Here is a 23,771-nt window from a genome sequence, read left to right on the forward strand (position 1 = left end):
TCGGCGTTGCTATGGCGCCGCCATGACATTTACCGAGGCGGAAGTGGCGGCGGGGCGCGGTGACGGGGCGCGGTGACGTCACGCGTTTCCGGCGGAAGCAGGAAGTGGCGGCGCCGCCGGGATCCCAAAAATCCCCGAATTGGGCCCAAACCCGCCCGAGCTCGGCCCCGAACCGGGCCCGAACCGCGCCCGCGCCCCCGGAGCCGCCCATGAGCGGCGGGCGCTGGCGGCGGCACGCAGAGATGGTGCAGCCGGGGCCCGAGGCGGAGCCGGCGCTGGCGGAGGCGCTGCAGCGGCTGCGGGCGGAGAACCGCGAGCTGAGGAGTGAGAACGGGGAACCGGGGGGACTGGGAGGGACTGGGAGGGGATTGGGGGGACTGGGGGGGACTGGGATCAAACTGGGGGGGACTGGGATGGAACTGGGATCAAACTGGGGGCACTGGGAATGAACTGGGGGGCACTGGGAATGAACTGGGGGGGACTGGGAGTGACTGGGGGGGACTGAGAGGGGATTTGGGGGACTGGATTTAAACTGGGAGGGATTGGGAGGGGATTGAGAGGGACTGGGATCAAACTGGGAGGGACTGGGAATGAACTGGGGGGGACTGGGAGGGATTGAGAGGGGATTTGTGGGGACTGGATTTAAACTGGGGGGGATTGGGAATGGACTGGGAAGGGATTGAGAGAGGGATTGGGAGCATTGGGTGGGACTGGAGGGGGTGGGGAGGGAACTGGGGGGAACGGGGAGGGACTGGGACCAAACTGGGCCCAGACTGGGGGAAATGGGAGAGACTGGAAGGGGATTGGGATGGACTGGGATCAAACTGGGGCAACTGTGGGGGACTGGGAGAGACTGGGATCAAACTGGGACGGACTGGGAAGGGCACTGGGGGGGAACTGAGAGCAGCCTGAAACCAAACTGGGAGCACTGGGAGGGACTGGGATCAAACTGGGAGGGCCTGGGGAGCACTGTGGTGTCCGTAGGAGCGTCCCCTGTGTCCCCATTGATGTCACCAATGTCACCTGATGCCTTCAGCGCTTCCAATGTCCCCCAATGTCCCCAGTCCCAAATGTCCCCGATGTCCCCAATGTCCCCAATGTCCCCAGTCCCAAATGTCCCCAATGTCCCCCGATGTCCCCCAATGTCCCTGGTGTCTCCACCCCCACAATGTCCCCAAGGTTCCCGATGTTCTCTCCGTGTCCCCCATTTCCCTGACATCTCTGAGTCCCCGATGTCACCTCAGTGTCCCCACAGCGTCCCCATGCTTTCAATGTCACAATGTCCCCACAGTGTCCGGAGTCCCAATGTCCCCAATGTCCTTCCCGATGTCCCCGCTGTCCCTGCCAATGTCCTTGCTGCTGTCCCCAGGAGTGCTGCGTCCCCGATGTCCCCAATGCTGTCCCTTGCTGTCCCCAGGTTCCCTGTGTCACTGCACACTGTCCCCAGTGTCCCCAATGTCCCCATGTCCCCAGGTGCCCTGTGTCACTGCACGCAGTCCCCAATGTCCTCAATGATGTCCCCAGGTGCCCTGTGTCACTGCACGCAGTCCCCAATGTCCCCAATGATGTCCCCAATGTCCCAATGTCCCCAGGTGCCCCGTGCCACTGCACGCAGTCTCCAATGTCCCCAATGTCCCCATGTCCCCAGGTGCCCTGTGTCACTGCAATGTCCCCATGTCCCCAGGTGCCCTGTGTCACTGCACAGTGTCCCCAATGTCCCCAATGATGTCCCCAATGATGTCCCCAATGCTGTCCCAATGTCCTAATGCTGTCCCCATGTCCCCAGGTGCCCTGTGTCACTGCACGCAGTCCCTGATGATGTCCCCAATGTCCCCAATGATGTCCCCAATGATGTCCCCAATGTCCCCAGGTGCCCTGTGTCACTGCAATGTCCCCAATGTCCCCAGGTGCCCTGTGCCACTGCAATGTCCCCATGTCCCAGGTGCCCTGTGCCTCTGCAATGTCCCCAATGTCCCCAGGTGCCCTGTGCCTCTGCAATGTCCCCATGTCCCCAGGTGCCCTGTGTCACTGCAATGTCCCCAATGTCCCCAGGTGCCCTGTGTCACTGCACGCAGTCCCTGATGATGTCCCCAATGTCCCCAATGTCCCCATGTCCCCAGGTGCCCTGTGCCACTGCACGCAGTCCCTGATGATGTCCCCAATGATGTCCCCAATGTCCCCAATGTCCCCAATGCTGTCCCCATGTCCCCAGGTGCCCTGTGTCACTGCACGCAGTCCCTGATGATGTCCCCAATGTCCCCAATGTCCCTTTGGTGTCCCCAGGTGCCCTGTGTCACTGCAATGTCCCCATGTCCCCAGGTGCCCTGTGTCACTGCAATGTCCCCATGTTGTCCCCAGGTGCCCTGTGCCACTGCAATGTCCCCAATGTCCCCAGGTGCCCTGTGTCACTGCAATGTCCCCAATGATGTCCCCAGGTGCCCTGTGTCACTGCAATGTCCCTGTGTCCCCAGGTGCCCTGTGCCACTGCAATGTCCCCAATGATGTCCCCAGGTGCCCTGTGTCACTGCAATGTCCCTTTGTGTCCCAGGTGCCCTTGTCACTGCAATGTCCCTTTGGTGTCCCCAGGTGCCCTGTGTCACTGCACGCAGTCCCTGCGGCAGCGCCTGGACGAGCTGCGCCGGCTGCAGCTGCAGCGCCGGGGGGAGCGGGAGCTGCTGCGGGGGCGCTGGGGACAGGCCCGGCAGCTGGTGCTGCACCTGCGGGGACAGCGCGGGGACAGCGCCGGGGACAACGGCGGGGACACAGCTGGGGACAGCGGGGACACGCCTGGGGACAGCAGGGGCAGCTCCAGTGACACCAAGGACACCTCCGAGGACATCAGGGACGCCCCTGAGAACACCAAGGACACCCTTGGGGACATCAGCGTCACTACTGGGGACACCAAAACCAGCTCTGGGGACACCAAAAACGGCCCTGGGGACACCAAAACCGGCCCTGGGGACACCAAGAGCAGCCTCGAGGACATCAGGGACACCCGTGAGGACACCAAGGACAGCCCTGGGGACATCAGGGACACCCTTGGGGACATTGGGGACAGCTGCAGGAGCGCCCCTGACACCAGCACCAAGGTAGGTGTGGCCCCCCCCGGCTGTGTCCCCACTCCGTGTCCCTTCTGTCCCCCCTCGTGTCCCCACACCCCTCCCACTGCTCCCAGTTGTCCCCAGTGTGTCCCCCAATGTCCTCCCTGCTCCTCCCAGTGTCCCCTTCCTGGCCCCATTGTCCCCCAACATCCCCCCAGTGTCCCCAGTGTCCCCCTGGGGAACCCCCAATGTCCCCCTGATGTCCCCAATGTCCCCACAGCCCCAATGTCTCAGTGTCCCCCACCTTGGACAATGTCACCACAGTCCCCCTGATGTCCCTCAATGTCCCCCTGGTGTCCCCCAACATCCTCCAGATCTCCTTTATGTCCCCCTTGATGTCCCCAGTGTCCCCCTGGGGAACCCCCAATGTCCCTCAATGTCCCCTTGATGTCCCCAGTGTCCCTCTGATGTCCCCCTTGATGTCCCCAGTGTCCCCCTGGGGAACCCCCAATGTCCCCCTGATGTCCCCAATGTCCCCACGGCCCCCAAGGTGCCCCCCAACTCAGTGTCCCCCTCCTTTGAGGATGTCCCCAGTGTCCCCCTGATGTCCCCTTGATGTCTGCAATGTCCCCCTGATGTCCCCAGTGTCTCCCTGGTGTCCCCAGCGTCCCCCTGATGTCCCCAGTGTCTCCCTGTGTCCCCAGCGTCCCCCAATGTCCCCCTGATGTCCCCAGTGTCCCCCTGATGTCCCCAGCGTCCCCCAATGTCCCCCTGATGTCCCCACAGCCCCCCCTGTTGGTGTCCCCTCCCTTGGATGATGTCCCCAGCGTCCCCCTGATGTCCCCAGTGTCTCCTCTGGTGTCCCCAGTGTCCCCCAATGTCCCCACTGTCCCCACAGCCCCCCCTGTAGGTGTCCCCCCCCCCCTTGGAGGACGTCCCCAATGTCCCATTGATGTCCCCCATTGTCCCCACAGCCCCCCCCCAGTGTCCCCCTGATGTCCCCACTGTCCCCACAGCCCCTGTCGGTGTCCCCTCCCCTGGACAATGTCCCCAGTGTCCCCCTGATGTCCCCAATGTCCCCACTGTCCCCACAGCCCCTGTCGGTGTCCCCTCCCCTGGACAATGTCCCCAGTGTCCCCCTGATGTCCCCACAGCCCCTGTTGGTGTCCCCTCCCCTGGACAATGTCCCCAGTGTCCCCCTGATGTCCCCACTGTCCCCTATGTCCCCACAGCCCCTGTCGGTGTCCCCCCTGAAGTCCCCATGTCCACTGATGTCCCCAGCCCATGTCCCCCTGATGTCCCCACTGTCCCCACAGCCCCTGTCGGTGTCCCCTCCCCTGGACGATGTCCCCGATGTCCCCCTGATGTCCCCAATGTCCCCACTGTCCCCACAGCCCCTGTCGGTGTCCCCTCCCCTGGACAATGTCCCCAATGTCCCATTGATGTCCCCACTGTCCCCACAGCCCCTGTCGGTGTCCCCTCCCCTGGACGATGTCCCCAGTGTCCCATTGATGTCCCCAATGTCCCAATGTCCCCACTGTCCCCAGCCCTGATGCCCCAGCCCTGCGGTGTCCCTCCTGGACGATGTCCCCAGTGTCCCCGGGCCCCCGAGCCCACCCCTTCGTGTCCCTCCCCGGAGCCCGTGTGAGCCCCTCTGTCCCCTTCTGTCCCTGGACATCCCGTGTCCCCACTGGCCCTGGCCTGGGACCCCTCTGTCCCCTCTGTCCCCCTGGGGACTCCCCGATGTCCCCAAGCCCTCACTGACACTGGGACTTGTGGACCCACTCGAGGAGCAGTGAGGCAGGCCATGGCAAGTGAGGCTGAGTGATTGGGGACATGGGGACTTGGGGACATGGGGACATTGGGACATTGGGACATGGGGACACTGGGACTGGATTGGGACATGGGGATTGGGGACATTGGGGGAATGGGGAATTGGGGGAATGGGACAGCTGGGGACATTGGGGAATTGGGGACAATGGGGATTGGGACATTGGGGACAATGGGGGACATTGGGGACATTGGGGATTGGGGACATTGGGGACAATGGGGCATGGGGACATGGGATTGGGGGGACATTGGGGGATTGGGGACATTGGGGACAATGGGTACAGCCTGGGGACATTCGGGGATTGGGGACATTGGGGACAATGGGGGATTGGGGACATTGGGGGATTGGGGACAGTGGGGACATTGGGGGATTGGGGACATTGGGGACAATGGGTACAGCCTGGGGACATTGGGGGATTGGGGACATTGGGGAAACATTGGGGACATTGGGGATAATGGGGACAGTGGGGGATTGGGGACATTGGGGACACCTGGGGACATTGGGGATGTTGGGGACAATGGGCTCAGCGGGGACGTTGGGGACATTGATGGCACTGGGGGATTGGGGACGTTGAGGACATTGGGGTCAAAGGGGGAATGGGGACATTGGGGACGTTGGGGACATTGGGGACATCAGGGACATTGGAGGAACACTGGGGCCATTGGGGGATTGGGATATTGGGGACACCTGGGGACACTTGAGGAGACACTGGGGACATTGGGGTTTGGGGACATTGGGGTCCATGAGAGACTGGGGACACTGGGGATGTTGGAGGGAACTGGGGACATTGGGGACAATGGGGACATTGGGGGACTGGGGACACTGGGGTCAGTGGAGGGAACGGGGACATTGGGGATGTTGGGGACATTGGGGACACTGGGGTCAGTGGAGGGAATGGGGACATTGGGGACAATTGGGACATTGGGGGACTGGGGACACTGGGGTCAGTGGAGGGAATGGGGACATTGGGGACATTGGGACTTTGGGGATGTTGGGGACATTGGGGACACTGGGGTCAGTGGAGGGAATGGGGACACTGGGGACAATGGGACACTGGGGACATTGGGGACATTGGGGGGATTGGGGACAGCGGGGACATGGGGACACCTGGAGACAGCAGGGACATTGGAGGATTGGGGACATTGGGGACACTGGGGACATTTGGGACGTTGAGGACACTGGGGTCATCAGGGATATTGGGGGGACATTGGGGGATTGGGATATTTGGGACACTGGGGACATTGGGGACACCTGGGGACATTGGGGGAACATTGGGGACACTTGGGACAACGGGGACATTGGGGACATTGGAGGGAACGGGAACATTGGGGACATTGGCGTCAATGGGGGACACTGGGGACACTGGGGGGACACTGGGGGGATTGGGGACATTGGGGACACCTGAGGACACTGGGGGGATTGGGGACATTGAGGACATTGGGGACAGTCTGGGGACATTGGGAACACCTGGGGGCATTGGGGGTTTTGGGGACATTGGGGATGGTCTGGGGACACCTGGGGACAGACTGGTGGCCCTGCGTGGCCACGTGGGGGGGTTTGGTGACACCTAAGAGCCCTGGTGACACTGGTGACACCGGTGTCCCTGTCCCCAGGCTGGTGGCCCTGCAGGTGGCATTGGGCAGGGTTTGGTGGCCTTGGTGACACCGGTGTCACTGTCCCCAGGCTGGTGGCCCTGCGCTCCCACGTGGGGTGGATTTGGTGACACCAAAGAGCCCTGGTGACATTGGTGACCCTCGGTGTCCCTGTCCCCAGGCTGGTGGCCCTGCGGGTGGTGTTGGGCAGGGTTTGGTGACACTGGTGACAGCAATGACCCTCGGTGTCCCTGTCCCCAGGCTGGTGGCAGGGTTTGGTGGCACTGGTGACATTGGTGTCCCTGTCCCCAGGCTGGTGGCCCTGCGGGTGGCATTGGGCAGGGTTTGGTGGCCTTGGTGACACCGGTGTCCCTGTCCCCAGGCTGGTGGCAGGGTTTGGTGACACCAATGAGCCCTGGTGACACCGTTGTCCCTGTCCCCAGGCTGGTGGCCCTGCGCTCCCACGTGGGGGGGGTTTGGTGACACCAAAGAGCCCTGGTGACATTGGTGACACCGGTGTCACCGTCTCCAGGCTGGTGGCCCTGCGGGTGGCATTGGGCAGGGTTTGGTGGCACTGGTGACACGGGTGTCCCTGTCCCAGGCTGGTGGCCCTGTGGGTGGCATTGGGCAGGGTTTGGTGGCCCTTGGTGACCCCTGGTGACATTTGGTGGCCTTGGTGACACCGGTGTCACTGTCCCCAGGCTGGTGGCAGGGTTTGGTGCCATTGGTGCCCTTGGTGACATTGATGTCCCTGTCCCCAGGCTGGTGGCAGGGTTTGGTGGCACTGGTGTCCCCAGGTGACATTGGTGTCCCTGTCCCCAGGCTGGTGGCAGGGTTTGGTGACACCAATGAGCCCTGGTGACATTTGGTGACCCTCGGTGTCCCTGTCCCCAGGCTGGTGGCAGGGTTTGGTGCCATTGGTGACACTGGTGACAGCAGTGACCCTCGATGTCCCTGTCCCCAGGCTGGTGGCCCTGCGGGTGGTGTTGGGCAGGGTTTGGTGGCACTGGTGTCCCCAGGTGACACCGGTGTCCCTGTCCCCAGGCTGGTGGCAGGGTTTGGTGGCACTGGTGTCCCCAGGTGACATTGGTGTCCCTGTCCCCAGGCTGGTGGCAGGGTTTGGTGGCACTGGTGTCCCCAGGTGACATTGGTGTCCCTGTCCCCAGGCTGGTGGCAGGGTTTGGTGGCACTGGTGTCCCCAGGTGACATTGATGTCCCTGTCCCCAGGCTGGTGGCAGGGTTTGGTGCCATTGGTGCCCTTGGTGACACCGGTGTGTCCCTGTCCCCAGGCTGGTGGCAGGGTTTGGTGGCACTGGTGTCCCCAGGTGACACGGGTGTCCCTGTCCCCAGGCTGGTGGCAGGGTTTGGTGACACCAATGAGCCCTGGTGACATTTGGTGACCCTCGGTGTCCCTGTCCCCAGGCTGGTGGCCCTGCGCTCCCGCGTGGCCGTGGCCGAGCTCCGCGCTCAGGACGTTTCCCGCGCGGCCGAGCTGCAGCTGCAGGGACTGCGCCGGCAGCTGGAGGTACCCAGGGGACATGGGGACACATGGGGACAGCTGGGGACACATGGGGACATGGGGACAGCTGGGGACACATGGGGACAGCTGGGGACAGCTGGGGACACATGGGGACAGCTGGGGACACATGGGGACACATGGGGACACGTGGGGACATGGGGACACATGGGGACAGCTGGGGACACATGGGGACAGCTGGGGACAGCTGGGACACATGGGGACATGGGGACACATGGGGACAGCTGGGGACACATGGGGACATGGGGACACATGGGGACACATGGGGACACTGGGGACAGCTGGGGACAGCTGGGGACACATGGGGACACATGGGGACACATGGGGACACATGGGGACATGGGGACAGCTGGGGACACATGGGGACACATGGGGACATGGGGACATGGGGACACATGGGATCACATGGGACAGCTGGGGACACATGGGATCACATGGGGACAGCTGGGGACATGGGGACACATGGATCACATGGGGACAGCTGGGATCACATCGGGACAGCTGGGGACATGGGGACACATGGGGACATGGGGACACATGGGATCACATGGGGACAGCTGGGGACACATGGGGACATGGGGACAGCTGGGGACACATGGGGACAGCTGGGGACATGGGGGCACATGGGGACAGCTGGGGACATGGGGACAGCTGGGGACATGGGGACAGCTGGGGACACATGGGGACATGGGGACAGCTGGGGACACATGGGGACAGCTGGGGACACATGGGGACATGGGGACATGGGGACAGCTGGAGCTACCGGGGACAGCTGGGGGCACATGGGGACAGCCCTGGGGACATGGGGACACTGGGGACAGCTGGAGGTACTGGGGGTACATGGGGACAGATGGGGACACTGAGGGACACATGGGGACAGCCCTGGGGACAGCAGGAGGTACCGGGGACATGGGGACACCCGGGGGACATGGGGACACTGGGTACAGGGGACACTGGGGGACACCTGGGGACACAGGTGAACAGCTGGGGACAGCCCTGGGGACACTGAGGGACAACTGGAGGGACAGGGGACATGGGGACACAGAGGGACATTGGGGACACTGAGGGACAGCTGGAGGTACCAGGGGCAGGGGACATGGGGACACTGGGGACACATGGGGACAGCTGGGGACAGGGACATTGGGACAGGGGACACTGGGGATGATGGGGACACTGGGGACAGCCTGGGGATAGGGGATAGCTAGGGACACACAGGGTGACAGTGTCCCTGTCCCCAGGTGGGTGACAGTGTCCCTGTCCCCAGGTGGGTGACAGTGTCCCTGTCCCCAGGTGACACAGGGTGACAGTGTCCCTGTCCCCAGCAGGGTGACAGTGTCCCTGTCCCTGTCCCCAGGTGGGTGACAGTGTCCCCGTCCCCAGGTGAACAGGGTGACAGTGTCCCTGTCCCCAGCAGGGTGACACAGGGTGACAGTGTCCCCGTCCCTGTCCCCAGGTGGCACAGGGTGACAGTGTCCCTGTCCCCAGGTGGGTGACAGTGTCCCTGTCCCCAGCAGGGTGACAGTGTCCCTGTCCCTGTCCCCAGGTGGGTGACAGTGTCCCCGTCCCCAGGTGACACAGGGTGACAGTGTCCCTGTCCCCAGCAGGGTGACACAGGGTGACAGTGTCCCCGTCCCTGTCCCCAGGTGGCACAGGGTGACAGTGTCCCTGTCCCCAGGTGGCACAGGGTGACAGTGTCCCCGTCCCTGTCCCCAGCAGGGTGGCACAGGGTGACAGTGTCCCTGTCCCCAGGTGGGTGACACAGGGTGACAGTGTCCCCGTCCCCAGGTGGCGCAGGGTGACAGTGTCCCTGTCCCCAGCAGGGTGACACAGGGTGACAGTGTCCCTGTCCCCAGCAGGGTGACAGTGTCCCTGTCCCTGTCCCCAGGTGGGTGGCACAGGGTGACAGTGTCCCCGTCCCTGTCCCCAGCAGGGTGACAGTGTCCCTGTCCCCAGCAGGGTGGCACAGGGTGACAGTGTCCCCGTCCCTGTCCCCAGCAGGGTGACAGTGTCCCCGTCCCTGTCCCCAGCAGGGTGACAGTGTCCCTGTCCCTGTCCCCAGGTGGGTGACACAGGGTGACAGTGTCCCTGTCCCCAGGTGACACAGGGACACTGTCCCCAGCAGGGTGGCACAGGGTGACAGTGTCCCTGTCCCCAGCAGGGTGGCACAGGGTGACAGTGTCCCTGTCCCCAGGTGGGTGGCACAGGGTGACAGTGTCCCCGTCCCTGTCCCCAGGTGGGTGACAGTGTCCCTGTCCCCAGGTGGGTGGCACAGGGTGACAGTGTCCCCGTCCCTGTCCCCAGGTGGGTGGCACAGGGTGACAGTGTCCCCGTCCCCAGCAGGGTGGCACAGGGTGACAGTGTCCCCGTCCCTGTCCCCAGGTGGGTGGCACAGGGTGACAGTGTCCCCGTCCCCAGCAGGGTGGCACAGGGTGACAGTGTCCCCGTCCCTGTCCCCAGGTGGGTGGCACAGGGTGACAGTGTCCCCGTCCCTGTCCCCAGCAGGACAAGGCGCAGGTCCAGGCCCAGGTGACGTCGCTGCTGGGGGAGCTCCGGGAGAGCCAAAATCGCCTGGAGAGGAGCCGGGCGGAGAGAGAGCACCTGGAGCGCAGGTGGGGACACCTGGGGACACCTGGGGACATGGGGACACCTGGGGACATGGGGACACCTGGGGACATGGGGACACCTGGGGGGGACATGGGGACACCTGGGGGTCAGGGACACCACTGCAGAGCCGGGCGGAGAGAGAGCACCTGGAGCGCAGGTGGGGACACCTGGGGGGACATGGGGATACCTGGGGACACCGTGGGGACATGGGGACAGCTGGGGACATGGGGGGGACACCTGGGGACATGGGGACACCTGGGGATTGGGGACTGTCCCCAAGGGGAGGGGACACTGCTGCAGAGCCGGGCAGAGAGAGAGCACCTGGAGCGCAGGTGGGGACACCTGGGGACAGCTGGGGACATGGGGGGGACATGGGGACACCTGGGGATCAGGAACATCTGGGGACATGGGGACACCTGGGGACATGGGGACAGCTGGGGACACCTGGGGGTCAGGGACACCACTGCAGAGCCGGGTGGAGAGAGAGCACCTGGAGCGCAGGTGGGGACAGGGGGACATGGGGACACCTGGGGGGGACATGGGGACACCTGGGGATCAGGGACATCTGGGGACATGGGGACATGGGGACACCTGGGGACATGGGGGGACATGGGCACACCTGGGGACATGGGGGGACACAGGGACATCGGGACACCTGGGGATGGGGGGGGACAGCTGGGGACACCCAGGGAGACAGCTGGGGGGACACCTGGAGCGCAGGTGGGGGCACTGGGGAACATGGGGGGACACCTGGGGACACCTGGGAGGATATGAGGGGACATGGGGACACCTGGTGGGACACAGGGACACCCAGGGAGACACCTGGGGACACCTGGGGGTGACACAGGAATGCTTGGGGACACCTGGGGGGACAGGGAGACACCTGGGGACACCTGGAGGAGTATGGGGGGACATGGGGACACCTGGAGCACAGGTGGGTACACCTGGGGACATCTGAAGGGGACATGGGGACACCTGGGGACACCTGGGGGGGACACGGGGGGTCAGGGACTGTCCCCAAGGGGAGGGGACAGCGCCGGGGGCAGCAGGAGCAGCCGGAGCTGTCACAGGTAGGAGTGGCACCTGCGCAGGGGACATCGGTGACACCGAGTGACATCACAGGGCCCGAGGGACGCTGAGCGGTGCCACCAGCTCAGGGAGGTGACGCTGAGTGACACTGAGTGACACAGGGTGATAGTGGGTGACACTGAGTGACACACAGCGCCCAAGGGACGCTGAGCGGTGCCACCAGCTCGGGGAGGTGACACTGGGTGACACTGAGTGACACTGAGTGACACACAGGGCCCGCGGGGATGGTGGTGGTGCCACCAGTTTGAGGAGGTGACAGTGGGGTGGCACCGAGTGACAGTGGGGTGGCACAGGGTGACAATGGGGTGGCACTGAGTGACAATGGGGTGGCATAGAGTGACAATGGGGTGCCCCTGGGCCTGTGGGGACACCGAGAGGTGCCAGCAGCTCGAGGAGGTGGCCCAGGGTGACAATGGGGTGGCACAGGGTGACAATGGGTGACACTGGGGTGTCCCCGCAGGGCCCGCGGTGACGCCGAGCGCTGCCAGCAGCTGGAGGAGGTGGCCCAGGGTGACAATGGGTGACACAGGGTGACAGTGGTGTCCCCGCAGGGCCCGCGGTGACGCCGAGCGCTGCCAGCAGCTGGAGGAGGTGGCACAGGGTGACAGTGGGTGACACAGGGTGACACTGGGGTGTCCCCGCAGGGCCCGCGGTGACGCCGAGCGCTGCCAGCAGCTGGAGGAGGTGGCCCAGGGTGGCACAGGGTGACAGTGGGTGACAGTGGTGTCCCTTGGGTGTCCCTGCAGGGCCCGCGGTGACGCCGAGCGCTGCCAGCAGCTGGAGGAGGTGGCACAGGGTGACAGTGGGTGGCACAGGGTGACAGTGGGTGGCACAGGGTGGCACAGGGTGACAATGGGTGACAGTGGTGTCCCTGGGGTGTCCCCGCAGGGCCCGCGGTGACGCCGAGCGCTGCCAGCAGCTGGAGGAGGTGGCCCAGGGTGGCCCAGGGTGACAGTGGGTGACACAGGGTGACAGTGGTGTCCCTTGGGTGTCCCCGCAGGGCCCGCGGTGACGCCGAGCGCTGCCAGCAGCTGGAGGAGGTGGCCCAGGGTGACAGTGGGTGACAGTGGGGTGGCACCGAGTGACAGTGGGGTGGCACTGAGTGACAATGAGGTGGCACAGGGTGACAGTGGTGTCCCTTGGGTGTCCCCGCAGGGCCCGCGGTGACGCCGAGCGCTGCCAGCAGCTGGAGGAGGTGGCCCAGGGTGACACAGGGTGACAGTGGGTGACACAGGGTGACACAGGGTGACACTGGGGTGTCCCCGCAGGGCCCGTGGTGACACCGAGCGCTGCCAGCAGCTGGAGGAGGTGGCACAGGGTGACAGTGGGTGACACTGGGTGACAGTGGGTGACAGTGGTGTCCCTGCAGGGCCCGCGGTGACGCCGAGCGCTGCCAGCAGCTGGAGGAGGTGGCCCAGGGTGGCACAGGGTGACAATGGGGTGGCACAGGGTGACACAGGGTGACAGTGGGTGACAGTGGGTGACAGTGGTGTCCCTGGGGTGTCCCCGCAGGGCCCGCGGTGACGCCGAGCGCTGCCAGCAGCTGGAGGAGGTGGCCCAGGGCCATCGGGTGCAGCTGGACCAGCTCCGGCTCCAGGTGACCAACCTGGAAACCGCCCTGAGGGTGGAGCGGCGCGGGGCCACCGAGGAGAAGTGAGTGACAATGGGGACACTGGGGACAATGGGGACATGGGGGGGAGTGAGTGACAACAGTGACATGGGGACATGGGGGATATGGGGACACCGAGGAGAAGTGAGTGACAGTGGGGACAATGGGGGAGTGAGTGACAGTGGGGACAATGGGGGAGTGAGTGACAATGGGGACATTGGGGACATGGGGGGGAGTGAGTGACAATGGGGACATTGGGGACATTGGGGACAATGGGACATGGGGACAATGGGGGGAGTGAGTGACAGTGGGGACAATGGGGACATGGGGGGGAGTGAGTGACAATGGGGACAATGGGGACATTGGGGACAATGGGGGGAGTGAGGGACAATGGGGCCACTGAGGAGAAGTAGTGAGTGGACATTGGGGACACTGGGGACATGGGGGGGAGTGAGTGACAACAATGGGGACATGGGGACATTGGGGACGTGGGGACAATGGGGGGCGTGGGGACAATGGGGGGGAGTGAGTGACAACAGGGACATGGGGACAGTGGGGGGAGTGAGTGACAACAATGGGGACATGGGGACATGGGGCCACCGAGGAGAAGTGAGTGACAATGGGGACACTGGGGACAATGAGGGGAATGAGTGACAATGGGGACATTGGGGACACCAGGGGAGTGAGTGACAACATTGAGGACATGGGGAGGAGTGACAATGGGGACAGCAGAGACATTGGGGAGCAGTGAGTGACAACACTGGGGACACTGGGGACACTGGGAGGTGCAAGTGACAGCATTGGGGACACTGGGGACACTGAGGGGAGTGAGTGACAATGGGGACCTTGGGGACACTGGGGACATTGGGGACACTGGGGACATTGGGGACATTGGGGAGGACTGAGTGATAACATTGGGGACACTGGGGACACTGGGGACCTTGGGGACACTGGGGGGAGTGAGTGACAACGGGGACATTGGGGACATTGGGGAGGACTGAGTGATAACATTGGGGACACTGGGGACACTGGGGACACTGGGGAGGAGTGAGCGCTAACAGGGACATGGGCGGGGGTGGCACCTGGGGACACCCATTGGTGTCCCAGTGTCCCCTGACTGTCCCCAGTGTCCCCGTGGGAGCTGGTGGCACTCAGGGCCATCTGTCCCTGGGAGGGGAGGCAGTGGCACTCGCAGTGTCCCCAAGGCAGAAGCCACCTGTCCCTGATGACGTCCCCAGTGTCCCCAGTGTCCCCTCAATGTCCCCAATGTCCCCAATGCCCCTTCAATGTCCCCAATGCCCCTTCAATTGTCCCCAGTGTCCCCAATGTCCCCTGTCCCCAGGAGGAAGCTGGTGCAGCTGCAGGCCGCCTGTCCCCATTCAATGTCCCCGATGTCCCCATCGTCCCCACTGTCCCCAATGTCCCCATTGTCCCCAATCCCTGTCCCGAGAATGTCCAGTGTCCCCAGTGTCCCCACTGTCCTCATGTCCCCATACTGTCCCCTGTCCCCCAATGGTGCCCTCAGGCCCCATGTCCCCAGTGCCCCTCATGTCCCCAATGTCCCCAATGTCCCTTTCATATCAAATGGCCTGGTGCAGCTGCAGTCCCCTGTCCCCAGTGTCCCCAGTGTCCCCAATGTCCCCAATGTCCCCTGTCCCTTTCAGGAGGAAGCTGGTGCAGCTGCAGGCCGCCTACCATCACCTGTTCCAGGAGTACGACGCCCACATCAAGGCCAGCCTGGAGGGGGACAAACGGAGCCAGGTGAGGGACAGGGACACCTGGGGACACCTGGGGACACCTGGGGACACACCTGGGGACACCTGGGACACACCTGGGGACACCTGGGGACAGCTGGGACACACTGGGACACCACACTGGACACTACACCTGGGGACACCTGGGGACACTGGACACCTGGGACACCTGGGGACACTGGGACACACCTGGGGACACTGGGACACTGGGGGAACACACCTGGGACACACCTGGGGACACGGCACACCTGGGACACACCTGGGGACAACACCTGGGGGACCACACCTGGGGACACCCTGGCGGGGACACAACCTGGGACACACCTGGGGACACACCTTGGGGAACACCTGGGACACACCTGGGGACACCTGGGACGGACACCCTGGGACACCTGGGGGACACACCTGGGACACACCTGGGGGACACGGGGACACACCTGGGACACACCTGGGACACACCTGGGACACCTGGGACACATGCACTGGGGACACACCTGGGGACTAAACCACACCTGGGGACACCTGGGGACACACCTGGGACACACCTGGGGACACACCTGGGACACACCTGGGGACACACCTGGGGACCCCGGAGCTGTCCCTTGTCCCATTCCATTCCCTCCTGGGGACACCTGGAATGTCCCTGGGGTGGCTCAGGTGCTCTCAGGTGAGTGCCCAGGTGACAGTGCCACCCCCCAGGTGACACAGGTGACCCCCAGGTGACACAGGAGCGTGCAGGTGAGGGGCTGGGGGTGACATAGGTGACCCTCAGGTGACACTCAGGTGACACAGGTGACGTCACAGGTGACACAGATGATGTCACAGGTGACACAGGTGACCCCCAGATGACACAGGTGATGTCACAGGTGTCAGGTGATGTCCACACGCCGGTGTCACATGATGGTGACCCCAGGTGACACAGGGTGTACAGGTGAGGGGCTGGTGGGGACAGGGGTGAGCCAGGGTGACCCCAGGTGACCACCCGGTGTCATGTCACAGGTGACACTGGTACCCTCCAGGTGTGCCCCACAGGGTGTCATGAGGTGTGCACAGGTGTCCCTACAGTGGTCACAGGTGTCCCAGGTGTTCACAGTGTCCCTGTCCCTGTCCAGTGACACAGTGCTGTCACAGGTGTCTCAGGTGTCACAGTGTTGTCAGAGGTGATCACAGGCTGTGACAGCTGTCACAGGTGTCACAGGTGCACTCTCAAGTGTCCCAGTGTCCCCAGGTGTCACAGGTGCTGTCACGGGTGTCCCCCAGCTCGTGTCACAGGTGTCACAGGTGTCTCATCCCAGGTGTCCCCAGGTGTCACAGGTTCTGTCATGGCGTGTCCCCCCAGTGCACAGCTGTCACAGGTGTCCCAGGTGTCTCAGTGTCCCCCAGGTGTCCCCAGGTGTCCTCAGCTCTCTCCGTGTCCCCCCAGGTGTCCACAGGTTGGTCGAAGCCCTGGGTCCGGATGGACTGAGGGGTCCACAGTGTCACCAGGATATCACAGGTGACACAGATGTGTCACAGGTGTCCCCAGTGTCACAGTGTCCTGTCCATGTCCCAGGTGCCACAGGTGCTGTCCCCAGCTCTCTCAGTGTCCCCCAGTGTCACAGGCCAGGTCCCCCAGGTGACTCAGTGTCCCTCAGGTGTCCACAGTGTCTGTGTCCCCCAGGTGACCCAGGTGTCCAGTGTCACAGTCCTCCTGCCCAGGTGACGCACGAGGTGCCCCCCCCCGTGAGCACATGGGTGGCTGTGAATGCTCTTAGGGTGACTCACAGGTGTCCAGCTGTCACAGGTGTTTCAGTGTCCCCCAGGTCTCACAGCTCTCTCAGTGTCCCCCAGTGCCCAGGTGTCAAGGTGTCTCCCCAGCTGTCCCAGGTGTCCCCCAGTGTATGTCCCCAGTCCCTCAGTGTCCCCAGGTGTCCCCAGGTGTCCAAGGTGTCCCTCAGGTGTCACAGTGTCCCTGCCCTCCCCCAGGTACACAGACGTGTCCCAGGCGCCCCAGGTGTCCCTCAGGTGTCCCCAGGTGTCTCAGTGTCTGTCCCAGCCCCAGGTGTCCCCAGGAGTGCTCCCCAGTGTGCGCATGGGCTCAGTGGATGGTTCGGGGGTGTCTCAGGTGTCCCAGGTGTCCCCAGGTGTCCAGTGTCCCCCCTAGTGTCCATGTCCCAGTGTCCCAGTGTCCCCAATGTCTCAGTGTCCCCCAAAGGTGATCCCCCCAGCTACTCTGATGGGTGTCCAACCAGAGTGTCCCAGGTGTTGTCCCCAGGTGTCCCCAGGTGTCTCAGTGTCCCCCAGGTGTCTCAGTGTCCCCAGGTGTCCCAGGTGTCTCAGTGTCCCCAGGTGTCTCAGTGTCCCCCAGCTGTCCCCAGCTGCTCTCAGTGTCCCCGTGCAGGTGACGCAGGAGCAGCTCCATGCGGCCGAGGCGGCGCTGGGGGTGCAGTGGATGGGATTGGGGGGTGACACAGGTGTCTCAGATGTCACAGGTGTCCCAGGTGTCCCCCAGGTGTCCCCAGCTCTCTCAGTGTCCCCAGGTGTCCCCAGCTGTCCCAGCTCTCTCAGTGTCCCCGTCCCCGTGCAGGTGACGCAGGAGCAGCTCCGCGCCGCCGAGGCCGCGCTGGGGGTGCGCTGGATGGGATTGGGGGGTGTCGTGGTCCCAGGTGCTGCGCCCAGGTGGTCTCGTGTCCCTGACCTCTCAAACCAGGGTGGTCCCCAGGTGTCAGGGTGCTCACTGGTCCCCAGAATGGTCAGGGCACGGGTGTCCCGGAATCCTCCGGTGCCCAGGTGGCTAGTGGTCCCCAACTGGCATCTCAGTGTCCCTGGGACCCCCAGCATGGTCCCAGTCTCTCAGTGTCCCTTCCGTCGGTGACCCGCCCGGGCTGCTGCGCCGCGGAGGGCGCTGGGGGGCCAAGCAGGCAGGAGGCTCACGGACCCCCAATTGGGAGGCCCCAGTGGCAGGGGGGCCTGGAACCCATCCCGTGTGCAGGCACAGGTGGGGCTGGGGGAGGACCCGAAACTGGGGCAGGGTCCCCAGGTGGGCTGGGGGGTCCCTTGTGAATAGACCATCCCGGTGCTGCAGGCGCAGGTGGGGCTGGGACCCCCAAATGTGGGCAGGTCCAGTGGGCTCCCACCGAATGGGGCTGGGTGGGAGACCTGGGACCCCCAAAATTGGGGCAGGGTCCCCACGTGGGGCTGGGGGGTCCCTTTGTGGAACTGGAGACCATCCCGGTGCTGCAGGCACAGGTGGGGCTGGGGGACCCCGAAATTGGGGCAGGGTCCCCAGGGGGCTGGGGGACCCTGGGACCCCCGAAATTGGGGACAGGGTCCCCAGGTGGGGCTGGGGGGACCCTGGAGACCATCCCGGTGCTGCAGGCACAGGTGGGGACCCCCAAAATGTGGGGCAGGGTCCCCAGGTGGGGCTGGGGGACCCCCAAAATTGGGGCAGGGTCCGCACGTGGGGCTGGGGGGAGTCCTGAGACCCCCAAACCCAGGGCAGGGTCCTCAGGTGGGGCTGGGGGGGATCGGGGGGGATTTTGGGGTTCCCTATTGGATTTTGGGGTTCCTTTGATGGATTTTGGGGTTCCCTGGTTGGGTTTGGGGTTCCCTGGTGGTTTGGGGTTCCTGGGTTGCATTTTGGGGTTCCCTGTGATGGTTTGGGGTTCCCTGATGTATTTTGGGGTTCCTTTGGGTGATTTTGGGGTCTCTGTAGATTTGGGGTTCCTTGGTATTTTGGGGTTCCCGCCCCCGATCCCCAGGCCGACATTTACGGCGTTTGGGATTTCGAGGTGGAGCGCGCGGCACTGGGGGGATTTGGGTGGATTTTGGGGTTCCCTGGGTTGGATTTTGGGTGGAATTTGGGGTCCTGATGGATTTGTTCCTCGGATTTGGGGTTCCTGACCCCCCAACCATCCCCAGGCCGACATTTACCGTGCTGATTTCGAGGCGGAGCGCGCGGCACTGGGGGAGGTTTGGGTGGATTTTGGGTTCCCTGGGTTGGATTTTGGGGTTCCTGTTGATTTGGGGTTCCCTATATTGGGGGATTTGGGGTTCCCGACCTTCTTCCGTTTGCTTTAGGTCCGACATTTGGTTCCTGGTGGATTTTCGGGCGGTGATGGCCTGGATCATGGGGGTTTGGATAGATTTTGGGGTGGTTGGGTTTTGGGGTTCCTTTGTATTTTGGGGTTCCTGACCCCCCACGTCCCCAGGCGACATTTACCGGCGATTTCGAGGCGGAGCGCGGGCACTGGGAGATTTGGGTGGATTTGGGGTTCCCTGGTTGGATTTTGGGGCTCCCTGTTGGATTTTGGGGTTCCTGTTGGATTTCGGGGTTCCTGATTTGGGAATTTGCGGTGGAATTTGGGGGTCGCCGGTGGAGGGGCATCCCTGGGAGGATTTAGGGGTCTGACGCAGTCTTGGGCTGGTCTGGGGATTGGGCCCGTACCCCCAAAAACACCCAAGGCAAACCGAAACAATAAACACCCGCATTGAGGCGGAGCGCGCGGCACTGGGGGATTTGGGTGATTTTGGGGTTCCCTGATTGGATTTTGGGGTTCCCTGGTTGGGTTTGGGGTTCCCTGGATGGATTTTGGGGTTCCCTGGATGGATTTTGGGGTTCCCTGGATGGATTTTGGGGTGCCCTGGTTGGATTTGGGGTTCCCTGGATGGATTTTGGGGTGGAATTGGGGGTTCCTTTGATGGGTTTTGGGGTTCCCTGGTTGGGTTTGGGGTTCCCTGGGTGGATTTTGGGGTGGAATTGGGGGTTCCTTGGATGGATTTTGGGGTTCCCTGGTTGGATTTTGGGGTTCCCTGGGTGGATTTTGGGGTTCCCTGGTTGGGTTTGGGGTTCCCTGGGTGGATTTTGGGGTTCCCTGGTTGGGTTTGGGGTTCCCTGGATGGATTTTGGGGCTCCCTGGATGATTTTGGGGTTCCCTGGGTGGATTTTGGGGTTCCCTGGATGGATTTTGGGGTTCCCTGGATGGATTTTGGGGTTCCCTGGTTGGGTTTGGGGTTCCCTGGATGGATTTTGGGGTGGAATTGGGGGTTCCCTGGTTGGATTTTGGGGTTCCCGACCCCCCAACATCCCCAGGCCGACATTTACCGGGCTGATTTCGAGGCGGAGCGCGCGGCACTGGGGGAGGTTTGGGTGGTTTTGGGGTGGATTTTGGGGTTCCTGGTTGCATTTTGGGGTTCCCTATTGTATTTCGGGTTCCTGACCCCTCACCGTCCCCAGGCCGACATTTACCGCGCGGATTTCGAGGCGGAGCGCGCGGCACTGGGAGGTTTGGGTGGATTTGGGGTTCCCTGGTTTGGTTTGGGGCTCCCTGTATGGATTTTGGGGTTTCTTTGATGTATTTCGGGGTTCCTGACCCCCTCACCGTCCCCAGGCCGACATTTACCGTGCTGATTTCGAGGCGGAGCGCGCGGCACTGGAGGGGTTTGGGTGGATTTCGAGGTGGATTTTGGGGTTCCCTGGATGGATTTTGGGGTTCCCTGGATGGATTTTGGGGTGGATTTTGGGGTTCCCTGGATGCATTTCGGGGTTCCTGACCCCCTCACCGTCCCCAGGCCGACATTTACCGGGCGGATTTCGAGGCGGAGCGCGCGGCACTGGGGGAGGTTTGGGTGGATTTTGGGGTTCCCTGGTTGGGTTTGGGGTTCCCTGGATGGATTTTGGGGTTCCCTGATGGATTTTGGGGTTCCCTGGGTGGATTTTGGGGTTCCCTGGATGGATTTTGGGGTTCCCTGGATGGATTTTGGGGTTCCCTATCGGATTTCGGGGTTCCTGACCCCTCACCGTCCCCAGGCCGACATTTACCGCGCGGATTTCGAGGCGGAGCGCGCGGCGCGGGAGCAGCTGCACGGGCAGCGCGAGGCCCTGCAGGAGGAGCTGACGCAGCTGCGGCTGCGGCTCGGCGGGGACGGCGCCCGGTACGGCCCCAAAAACAGCCCAAAAACAGCAAAAACACCCTGAAAACAGCCCAAAACCGGCCAAAAACACCCCAAAACAGCCCAAAATCGGCAAAACCACCCCAAAAACAGCAAAAAACACCCCGAAAACAGCCCAAAACCGGGCTAGCCCTAACCCAAAAACACCCTGAAAACAGCCCAAAAACACAAACCCAAAAACACCCCAAAAACTGGCAAAAACACCCCAAAACAGCCCAAAACCCGGCAAAAACACCCTAAAACAGCCCAAAACAGCAAAAACACCCTGAAAACAGCCCAAAACTGGCCCAAAACAGCCCAAAACCAACGACCCAAAAACAGCAGAACACCCCCAAAACACCCCAAAACCGGCAAAAACACCCTGAAAACAGCCCAAAAACAGCTCCAAACACCCAAAATACCCCAAAAACACTCCAAAACCAGCCCCAAAACACCCCAAAAACAGCTCCAAACACCCAAAATACCCCAAAAACACCCCAAAACCAGCCCTAAAACAGCCCAAAGCCACCCCAAAAACCAGCCCCAAAATAGTCCAAAAACAGCCCAAAACCAGCCAAAACCCAACCCAAAACCAGCCCTAAAACAGCCCAAAGCCACCCCAAAAACACCCCAAAACACAGCCGAAAACACCCAAAAACACACCAAAAACCAGCCCAAAACAGCCAGGAACACCCCAAAACCACCCCAAAACTAGCTCCAAAACAGCCCGTAAAACATCCAAAAGCCCTAAATACCCCAAAACCCCCCAAATCCCCCTAAATCCCCCAAAATCCCCCAAAACCCCAAATCCCCCAAAGCACCCAATCCCCCTCAAAACCACCAAACACCCCAAACGCTCAAATCCCCAAATCCCCTGAAACCCATCATACCCACTAAGAGCCCTCCAAAACCCCCAAACCCCCCCAAATCCCCCCAAACCCCCAAATTCTCCCAAAACCCCTAAATCCCCTGAAAACCCCCCAAAATCCCACCAAATCCCCCCAACTTCAATCCACCACAAATTCCCCAATCCCTCCAAAATCTCCTCAAATCCCCTGAAACCCCCCCAACCTCCCCAAAACGGCCTCAAAATCCCAGCAAATCTCTCCCCCCCAAATCCCCCAAAATCCCCCCAAAGCCCCCAAACCACCTCAATCCCACCCCCAAATCCCCCAAATCCCCAATCCCACCCAATCCACCCCCAAAATCCCTCAAACCCACCTAAATCCCCCAAATCCCTCCCAACCCTCAAATCCCCCAAATCCCCCAAACACCTCAAATCCCACCAAAGCCCCCAAACCCAAATCCCCCAAATCCCCAAAATCCCCAAATCCCCAAATCCCCCCCAAACCACCTCAATCCCCCCAAAGCCCCTCCCAAACCCCTCTCCCCACCCCCAAATCCCCCAAAATCCCCCAAAACCACCTCAATCCCGCCCCAAAGCCCTCCCAAATCCCTCCCAGACCCCCAAAATCCCCCAAAATCCCCCAAAACCACCTCAATCCCCCAAACCTCCCAAATCCCTCCAGACCCCCCAAACCCCCAAAATCCCCAAACCACTCAATCCCACCCCAAAATCCCCAAAACCCCCCAAAACCACCTCAATCCCACCCCCAAACCCTCCCAAATCCCTCCCAGACCCCCCAAATCCCTCAAAACCACCTCAATCCCACCCCCAAAACCCCCCAGAACCACCTCAAATCCCACCCCAAAATCCCCAAAACCACCTCAATCCCACCCCCAAAATCCCCCAAAATCCCCCAAAACCACCTCAATCCCGCCCAAACCTCCCAAATCCCTCCCAGACCCCCCAAACCCCCCAAAATCCCCCAAAACCACCTCAATCCCACCCCCAAAATCCCCCAAACCCCCCAGAACCACCTCAATCCCACCCCAAATCCCTCCCAGACCCCCAAATCCCTCAATCCCACCCAAATCCCCCAAAATCCCCCAAAACACTCAATCCCACCCCCAAATCCCCCAAAATCCCCCAAAACCACCTCAATCCCACCCCCAAATCCCCCAAAATCCCCCAAACACCTCACACCCGAGACCCTCCCAAATCCCTCCCAGACCCCCCAAATCCCCCCAAAATCCCCGAATTCCCTTTCCCAGGGCGCGTCTGGAGGAGATGCGGAACCGGCACTCGGAGCCGCCCCCGGCCCCGGCCCCGGGTGAGTGCGGGCTTGGGGGGCTCGGGGGGCTCGGGGGGGGGGCGGGACCCCCAAACCCCCCCGGGGGGGGCGGGGCAGGGTCTGACCGTGCCCCTCCCCCTCCCCCCCCCCCCCCGCAGGTTTTGGGGCGCTGCCCCCCCCCGAGGAGGGGCCGGAGCTTTGCTGCCCCAAGTGCCAATACCGGGCACCGGACATGGACACGCTGCAGATCCACGTCATGGACTGCATCAAGTGAGGGGGGATCCCCCCTGAACCCCCAAAACAGCGCCGGGGGACCCCAAAAACAGCCCAGAAACAGCCCCCCTGGAACCCCAAAAACAGCCCAGAAACAGCCCAGAAACACCCCAAAAGCAGCCCAGAACCAGCCCAGAAACACCCCAAAAATTGCCCCCTGGAACCCAAAACCAGCCCCACAAACAGCCCCCTGGGAGCCCCAAAAACTGCCCTGAAACACCCCAAAATCAGCCCCGGGGGAACCCCAAAAACAGCCCAGAAATGCCCCAAAAACAGCCCTGGGGTACCCCAAAAATTGTCCCCTGAACCCCAAAAACAGCCCCGGGGGAACCCCAAAAACAGCCCAGAAACACCCCAAAAACAGCCCCCCTGGAACCCCAAAAACTGCCCAGAAAC

The 23,771-nt window shown here is 62.7% G+C and overlaps 1 protein-coding gene across 1 annotated transcript; it reads left to right on the forward strand.

Moving 5' to 3' along the window:
- Positions 1 to 79: 79 nt before the first annotated feature.
- On the forward strand, positions 80 to 23,442 carry IKBKG (inhibitor of nuclear factor kappa B kinase regulatory subunit gamma). The gene is made up of 13 exons (XM_064738057.1): positions 80 to 324; positions 2,587 to 3,089; positions 4,358 to 4,396; positions 7,876 to 7,989; positions 10,501 to 10,610; positions 12,155 to 12,194; positions 13,235 to 13,347; positions 14,968 to 15,064; positions 17,624 to 17,665; positions 18,220 to 18,420; positions 20,846 to 20,970; positions 23,083 to 23,141; positions 23,261 to 23,442. Exons 1-13 carry the CDS (start codon positions 210 to 212, stop codon positions 23,374 to 23,376), a joined length of 1,674 nt encoding a protein of 557 aa, XP_064594127.1. The 5' UTR covers positions 80 to 209; the 3' UTR covers positions 23,377 to 23,442.
- The last annotated feature ends 329 nt before the right edge of the window (positions 23,443 to 23,771 follow it).

The sequence above is a fragment of the Zonotrichia leucophrys genome, unplaced genomic scaffold (assembly GCF_028769735.1).
Source record: "Zonotrichia leucophrys gambelii isolate GWCS_2022_RI unplaced genomic scaffold, RI_Zleu_2.0 Scaffold_162_106701, whole genome shotgun sequence".
NCBI classification, from domain to species: Eukaryota; Metazoa; Chordata; class Aves; order Passeriformes; family Passerellidae; genus Zonotrichia; species Zonotrichia leucophrys.

Bases quoted from the DNA above. Each gene is read 5' to 3' on its own strand.
- IKBKG (XM_064738057.1), top strand. From the start codon at position 210: ATGAGCGGCGGGCGCTGGCGGCGGCACGCAGAGATGGTGCAGCCGGGG. The intron at 12,195-13,234 runs GTGGCCCAGGGT...GAGCGCTGCCAG, and splicing joins GCTGCCAGCAGCTGGAGGAG to CAGCTGGAGGAGGTGGCCCA. The intron at 13,348-14,967 runs GTGAGTGACAAT...TGTCCCTTTCAG, and splicing joins CGCGGGGCCACCGAGGAGAA to GAGGAAGCTGGTGCAGCTGC.